The sequence below is a fragment of the Prosopis cineraria genome, unplaced genomic scaffold (assembly GCF_029017545.1).
Source record: "Prosopis cineraria cultivar Desert tree isolate PC_DT_omini unplaced genomic scaffold, ASM2901754v1 PC5, whole genome shotgun sequence".
In the NCBI taxonomy this organism is placed as follows: Eukaryota; Viridiplantae; Streptophyta; class Magnoliopsida; order Fabales; family Fabaceae; genus Prosopis; species Prosopis cineraria.
In genome coordinates, this window is record NW_026555336.1 from 40,960,430 (window position 1) to 40,969,176 (window position 8,747).

At 34.8% G+C, this 8,747-nt stretch overlaps 1 protein-coding gene across 1 annotated transcript; it reads right to left on the bottom strand.

The window, feature by feature from the left end:
• Window positions 1–4,121, bottom strand: LOC129311348 (E3 ubiquitin-protein ligase RING1). The gene is given in 3 exon segments (XM_054953592.1): window positions 1–468; window positions 3,120–3,800; window positions 3,803–4,121. Coding segments are annotated over 2 exon segments (903 nt in total). The 5' UTR covers window positions 4,029–4,121; the 3' UTR covers window positions 1–468; window positions 3,120–3,123.
• Between the last annotated feature and the right edge of the window lie 4,626 nt (window positions 4,122–8,747).

Consider the following 8,747-nt stretch of genomic DNA (forward strand, 5'->3'; position numbering starts at 1 on the left):
TACAATTAAAGAGCCGCTTAATTTGTAAGGATTATTTAAAGAAGATACAAGAATACAACTAACGCCATTTTCCCATCTCGGGAAATTGTCCCTACTATATAGCCCGCTCACGTGGACGGTAGCTCATTCAAATATAGTCAGGTTGAAAAGTCAGAAAGCATACAAGAGAAGAGATGGCAATCAACAATTGAAGATCTGTACAGTAAAGCTGGGGACAAATTGTCCTAAACACCCCACACCACCGCCTAAAATCTCAATGACTGTCTTCATTTAATGTCAAGCAATCGCATTCCATTTCCTGACAGCGCACAAGACAAAATGACCTTTTGATTTCTATAAAGTTCCCAGTCATAGATGATACCTCCCAATCCCCACTAAAGATTTGTTTTACCGCGGCAATGCCCAATGTTTGGCGGAAACCTTACGCTGCACAAGAAAGCTTCCAATCTTCCAGGCATCAACCATGGCCTGTAGATGTAATCAGGGCAGGCAATCTATTAGTACATAATATCAAACAACACCTTCATATTTACTATATATATACAGATTAATTGAAACCAATCTTCATGAGATAACAGGAGCGTGACACATTCGTCAACAACGAGTGAGACTTGGATATTTGGTAGAGTTCAAGGGAGGCGTGGAAAGGGGGGGGGGGGGAGAACCAATATTGGAGCGGTCCATAGACTCAAAGAAGGGTGCATAACGAAGAAAAGAATAAAAATGATTAACAATTTCAGGCAAAACAATTTAACCAGTTTTTGAGTAGCATGACCACGGGTGTCATTTGGCCTTGCCCAGAATCCCAGAATAAATCTCCTTTCCCAGCAAAGGGAGAACACGTCGGTGCATTTATGATTTTATAATATAACTCAACAAATTAGATTGGCTTCTAACAGAACTGATCATCAGCAGCTTCAGAAGCGGCTACCTGCAGAGGCTCTGAAAAGCAAGGAAGCCGAGTGAAATGTGGAGGATATAATCACACGGACATCAACTCTCCAAAGGCACCTAATGGATGAAATGAATCCAAAGTAGTATGAGATGCCTAGATAACTAAATGGGGGCACTAAAATATGGTGATCCTTTCACCTCAATAGCTAGCTTTTGGGGGAGGTCCCTCACCTTAATTGGGGTGAGGTCATCCCCAAAAGTTAGCTTATCAAGTTGAAAAGTCCAAGTCCATATAAATGATAAATCCCAAATTATGATGAGGTCATCCAACGTGAGATTCAACACTCAAGTCCCACACCTCACGATCCGGTCCTACCATCCCCCCATGCTTCACAAGCTTGGGGACCATGTCAATTGCCTTCACACTAGCCTTTTTTTTTTTTTGGAGGGGGGTTTGAAATCTTTAATCTAGCTTTCTAGTTGCATACCCAAAACTGTAATACTATTTTCACCAACTTCACTGCACAATTGAAACAGAGGTGCAGCAGAAGCCTCAACAATTGATGGGAAATTTGGGAAAAACCACACCCAAAAGCTAGCTCATGAAGGTGGAGATTCAATAAATTGGGCTGTCTCCCTTTTCATTCTCATCCATGTCTCCATCTGGGCTTTGGCCCACTTTGGTTTTAGGCCAAACAATATTTAAAGGGCCCTTAAAATTCCAAATTTCTAGAGTGGAACTCAAAGCTCCATAATTCACAAATGGGTCATGTGTAACCTGTCTGATAGCCTGATAGATTCAAGCATGAGAAGAACCCTCGAGAAACTATTCTCAGGCAGATCAGATTATTTAAAACCCTAAAAAAAGACCAAAAATAGAAAACACTGTAACATCATATTACTTAAATAATAAGGTGAAACATATTTATCAATAAACTATGCAAGAACATAAAGATGAAAGTAATCTAATCCTTAAGAATGAAACTGCAGAATTCGCAACAATATTAGCATTAAGGTCGCCAACCAACATGATTAAAGCTTAGTTTCATAAAGGGAAACAAGAAAGGGGGGAAATTTGGCACATGTTTGAGACTAATCCAAACATTTAGCAGCTTATAAAATAAAGTAAAATACAATGACCTTCCTTTCGTATTAAAATTACAGACCTTCCATCTGTTTTCAAGACATACACTTTAGTCCAATTTTTAACACTGTCGAAAGACGTGCATTAATCAGCGTAAGGAAATCCTTAACAGCATTAAAGAAAAATACCAACGTTCATTGAGTCTATTTGGAACACTCGGAAATTGACAATTCAATTGAGCTGAAAATTTTAATATTTGAGATCATCAATATATCAATATAAAATATAAAATTTATATGGAGCTACACTTATTCAGTAGCCATGAATAGTTTTGCTCCTATTGGGCTACATGCATTTTTTATACTTATTTTTTACACATTCAAGTAAGGTTTGAATGCTAGAAAAACAAGTATATATGAGTCAATATCTAACCCACGAATTGCATAGGAAAAAGATATCCAGTCTTACTTAAACTAATATTCAAGTCTCCTCTTTTTATTGGAACTCCATAGTATTCAAATCCTGCCAGAATTATGTGTTCATCCTCAAGAATTCATTTGATGTCAAATAGACTTCTTAATCGCACATTATGTCCTCTTTTCATCAATCGAAGTAACTGTAAACATCAAGACTGCAACGATAAATATCTAGCAAGTATCTTCAAAGGCAAAAGAGAGAAGAGAATAAAAGAAAAGAAAGGTGACATCATTTGCAGCCATATATATGTATCTCGAGTGATAAAAAAACTCTGGATATGGGTCATGCAAGATAATTTAACCTCGAGAGTCCAAAACATATTAGTATCATAGTATGTCTCATAATAAAAAATCATGAATTGGAGCTCTTCCCTCTGTAAACCTTGGACAATATTAACACCAAAATCCCTTGATGCCGATTACTCAATAATGAAACACACCAATAGCAGAAGCGAATTACGAGGAATATTATAATTTTTCCTAAACATAGACTTTCATGGTTTGAACATGCGATCTATCTCTGGACTGTGGTGCAACGTCCGAACAGAAATGTAAATTAACCGTTCATCCACTTTAGTACCCGTACACGATTTACAAATGAATCAGTCAAAAGCAAAATTTCATGGGAAACGAATAAAACATATTAGAGGAGGCAAACTACTTACAGCTTCAATCTAAATCTTCTTGCATATTTCCCCATCCTCGCTCGCTACTCTCTTGAGTAGACTCACGTGAGCCAAAAGGATAACGCAATGATATCCTAAAAGTCCTCTGGACAGGTCTGCTACCCGCTCCGCTGCTGCTGGCACTTCCAACAGATCTCCACCCCGTATTAGCATTCCCCTGGGCCCTGTGGGTTGGGTTCTCATAATCGGGGTCATCGGTGGGCAACTCATATCGACATACCGGGCAAGAGTTATGCAATTCCAGCCACGGCAGCAAGCACCCATCATGATAGACATGCTTGCAAGGCATTTGCTTTACCTGGGTACCCTTCTCGAACTCATCCTGACACACCGCACACTGGTTCATTTCCGAGTTCAACAATTCATCGGTGACAGTAACAGCTGGAAGATTCTGTACGGCAGATTTCGAAGCAGGTGGGGTGCCATAGCGGTTTGGGTCGTTCTCCGCGAGTTGCTGTATCAATTGCTCCAGGCCAGGACCAAGAAAGTAATCACCAATGTTTGTGGGTAGCCGAAACGCTTGTTCAGAAGGATGATTGATCTCAAATTGGACGTTCGCGCCATCAGCCTGAAGATCTCGAAGGTGGCTCTGGAGAAAATGAACAGGGTCGAATATGTCGGAATCTACGGAATCAGGTCGAATTCTGGTGCGAGAAGCAGTGGACAAGAGGAGGGGAGGAAGGATAAAGGATCAAAGCCAAAAGAGGGCTCTGGGTCCGCAAAAGGGTTAGGGTTAGGGTTTTCGACTTCTTCAAGAAAGCCTTGCAAACAGAACGGACAGAAAGGGTCGGAAGAATCGGAGACGGGAATATGGACTCTGCGATCGCATTTGTAGCAGAAAAAAACTTTTGTTCCGCCGTCGTGGTCGCTTCCACCGGAGGAAGACATGTTTCCCAAAACGAGAGAGACAGATAGAAAGGGAGGGGGGGCGAATTGCTTCGGCGAAACTCCTCGGAACTTCCGCTTAAAAAAAAAATAAGAGCCTTTGTTTGGAAAAAAGAAATAGGAGGGAAAAGAAATAGATTTCATATTATTTATAGATTATAATTATAAATATTATATATATATTTTAAATTTGAATGGCTGAGTGAATATTTGATTGGGAAAATCATAAATATCGAATTCTCAATATCATGTACATATATACACACACACATATATATATATATATATATAACTGATACCATAAAATTATGAAATTAAATGAGAGAATCGCATTCAGGACCTTCAACAGCACAAAATTTGTAGGCAATACTAAATAGAATCTAAAATTATTTTGAATATGCAAATGCTTTATTTACAATTATATGTTTTAATAAAATGACCCATATGGCCCTCGCATACTTCCTTCCACTAACATAATTGCAAAAAGAAATTGTGCCAACTGTGCAACAATAAAAGGGAAAGCTTGGAACCCCAAGATCTGTAAACGGACCATGAGAAAGACAATAAAGAAACGATACTACAATATCCTAGTTTACTTACATCTGAATTCCATATATTCAATGCCGATCTTTTTTACTTGAAATAATAATAGAGTTGATGGAGACGAAAACAGACAAGAAGGTGATGCAAGCCAAAACGAAGAGAGCTAAGAAAATATCTGGAGCAATAAAAAATAAAAATAAAAATAGAGAGATAAGGTCTCTTGGTTGTCCGGGTAATACTTCTCCAGTGGGTTCGACTCCCCTTTTCGGTCTCTGCCGTGGCTGGCCGCTGCGCTTAGCTCCTCCACTTCATCCCACACCGCCATGCACTCACCGCTTGCCGGGTTGTCCGAGCACGTCTCCTTTTCCTTTTTTATGCTGTCTTCCACCTTCTCCGATATACAATCCGGCATTGCGCACATAAAAGGCTGACCTGCCACCATCTCTCCCGACTCGAACGTTGGCCCGGGAGCGCCAGGAACTTGACCATATAGGCCTTTTGCAACTTTAATACCCTAACCAAAACCCTCAACCCCAAGGGCTCAAGCTAGCTATGGTTGTCATTTATTCTCTCTCTTCTTCCTCGATTACCTTCTACATCCACCTTGATTGAGCTCGTCACACAAGATAAGATGAGTTCGATTAAGGGAAGGAGTTTGTGAAGGGGCGAGAAGATATATATGCAGTTATGTTAGTGGCTTGGTGTTGGAGAGAGAGAGAGAGAGGGAGGGAGGGAGGGAGGAGCAAGGAGGAAGAAGAGAGTCGAACAGAGTAGATTATGGGAGGAACACGTGTGTCATTTCATTAAAAAATATAATTACACCTTAAGCCTTTAAAATAATTTTAAATTTTATTAGATTTTGTATGCAAATTTATTGCTCTTTTGAGCCTTAAAATAATACTTTGACTAAAATATATCTATTTAAAATATTATTTTTAAATTTATCAATGTTGAAATCACTTTAATTAGATTAACGATTTAGTTGGAGAGAGTTTTGAAATAATTTTATTTAAGTACGCAATGTTTTTACTCACAAATTTGTAATTAATCAACTTAAAATTTATTAACCTTGAAACTATTTTAATTGGGTTGAAAATTTAGTTGAAGATAGTTATGAAATAACTTTAGTTGAGTTAAAAAATTTTTAACTCTCATGCATGTAAATTTGGTCACCAGACTTGTAATTGATTAAATTAAAATTCACTAATGCTAAAATCACTTAAATTGGATTGGAAATTTAGTTGTAATTAATCAACTTAAAATTTATTAATCTTGAAACTATTTTAATTGGGTTGAAAATTTAGTTGAAGGTGGTTATGAAATAACTTTAGTTGAGTTATGAAATAACTTGTAATTAATCAACTTAAAATTTATTAATCTTGAAACTATTTTAATTGGGTTGAAAATTTAGTTGAAGGTGGTTATGAAATAACTTTAGTTGAGTTAAAAAAATTTTAACTCTCATGCATGTAAAATTGGTCACTAGACTTGTAATTGATTAAATTAAAATTTACTAATGCTAAAATCACTTAAATTGGATTGGAAATTTAGTTGAAGAGAGTTATGAAATAATTTTATTGGAGTTGAAAAAGCTTTTACTCTTATATGTGTAATTTATTGAAATCACTTTAATTAAATTATAAATTGAATGAGTTGTGAAATCATTGTTGAAAAATCTTATAGAAAATTTGTTCTGAATTGTACCCAAAGACAATATCCCTAAGAGCAAATCCAGCATAATAGTCGAAGCTCCCTAGAATTAAATGGAACTCTCTAGTAAAACAATTAAGGTGATAGAATAGCATAAAATATATAGAATAACTTAAGAGAAGTGCGAGGAGGGCAAGAGGGGAGAGTGCTCGAAAGCTCAGGATGGCATACTAGAGTCTTAGATGATAACTATCTTTTATAGCATAAATCTCATAAACATAGGCAATAAAACACCAATAATGACATCTTAATACAAATAAAAAAATAGTTTTGGAAATAATAAGATTTACATTTTTAAAAAATTTTGCTCCCTAACTTGCAAATCTTGAATATAAGCATTAGGCATTTTAGTCAAATATTATTTTTAAAATTGTAAAAAGGGACAGTAGCTTTAAATTTCAATTTCATAATTTTGTAGTTCAAATTAATTATTTATGGTATTTGGAGATCCTTATTTGTAATTTTTCCTACTTGTTTTACATCATTTAATTGTCAATGTTAAATTATTTCAATTGAGGGTATTTAAAGTGGATCAAAATCAATTGAACTAATTGAATCAACATGACATAAATCAATGACATCCAAATTGCAATAAGATTTGGTTTTGCCTTTTAACTTGGTTAAATTGACAGCTCACAAGCCTAGCTCTAAGCTCTTTGAATAAGAGATGTAGTTTCAAAAAAATGGTCAAAATTAAGAAAGCCAAGCTTATGGGCTTGAGCACGTAAAGATTGAGACCATATGGGCCATGCTCACTTGTTTCCTGGCTTTAGGTCAACATTGAAATAAAATTTTAAAATAAAATGATCAAAGTATTTTTCTTTCAATATGTTGCAATGTGACAAGTAATACAAGGAAACTAACAAGTAAAGCTATTAACAAGTAATGCAATTAATTTTATAAGTTATGATAATGATTTACGAAGTAACGGATTCAACTTGCCACATGGACTTTACAAGTAAAGTTACAAAGCTAGCAAATAATGTAAGGAAATGAACAAATAAAGTTACAAAATTAACAAATATTCTTAAAGATTAGCAATCAGGTTAGCTGTAACATAGCACATGTAACAAGTATAACATTCCAATTTCTTACCCTTCACGTTAATTAAGTTAATAATATTTTAAGAGAGTTTAATGGTGCTTAAATATATTGAAAAATAATTTATAATCAATTAGGGCTTAGAAGAAGAAAAAAATGAGCTATCTTCACAGTAAAATATTTTCAAAGAGAAAATGACAATATTTTTAAGTAATTCTTTTTGCATTAGATAACAGACATTTCAAACTTTCTATAGAGTTCTAACTCATAATTTTTAGATATGTGTGAAATTAATTATAAATTTTTAATTTTGGATAAGTTAAATTGTACCTTTGGTTGTAGAAACTGCACTTTTCGCTGCATTGAATAGTGCATTTTCTATCTTTCAATTTTTGTTTTAATAGAACTTATAAGTAGGTGAAAACTAAAAATTTCAATGTAAAAATATGAGTCTCTGCTGGGGTTTTCAATTTCTTGTCATGGCACAATTTTAGACTCCTAATCACTTAGGCAACTTCTTCCATCTTGCTTTTGCTTTTTAAACCTTTCTTTAAGCTAGTTTATGCTTGGATTTTCATTTTTGTAAGTACCCAGCCATTGGATTTGAATTCTAAAGTGATTTTGAGGTTAAATAAGTTTAGTTTAGGTAGTTTTGAAAATGATTGTGGTGATTGGTTACTTAAATATGAAAAACCTAAACTTTGGGGAAAGTTTTTATGATGATTTGAGGAGGTAAGGACTAGGTAAATGTTATATAAGTAAAATAATCATTACGGTAATTAAGTTTAAGCTAATGAAAGTTCAAAACAGGATTGTTACTATAATATCTCTAATTAAGGTCTTAGGCCTTAATCATAATTAAGGGTTAATTAGTGATTATTAGTCATTAATGATATTTGATGATGGTTACTATAGATCAACTGCCTTTAAGAGTATTTGGGCTTGTTAGAGGATTTCTTGAAATTCAAATTGTACTCTTGGGAAGTAATCCAAAAGCAAGGTAGCCAAAAATTTAATCATGATATATCATTGTGTCTACAGTTGTGGATTACAAATTACTATTGATATTATGTATTAAATTATCTAAGTTGTTATTGAACTCTTTGACTTTAAATTAATGCAAGGCTAGGGAAGCATGCCTCTTCGTGATAAATGCCTAGTGTTTATATTTATGTGGATACTGATATGTGAAATGTTAGGCTTGGATTGGTTGTGAGGTGAATGTATTAGCATGATGAGTAGTTGTAATTGATGATGTTAAAAGGGCTGTAATAAGAATGTATATTGATGATAAAATGCTTAATAACTATATTTATATAAATACTATGTGGTATTTGAAATATGATATGTGAGTCTAGATTGGCTATGAAATGTTTATGTTAATGTGATGCACTGTTGTGAATATGTTGTTGTTGGTGAGTTGTAATA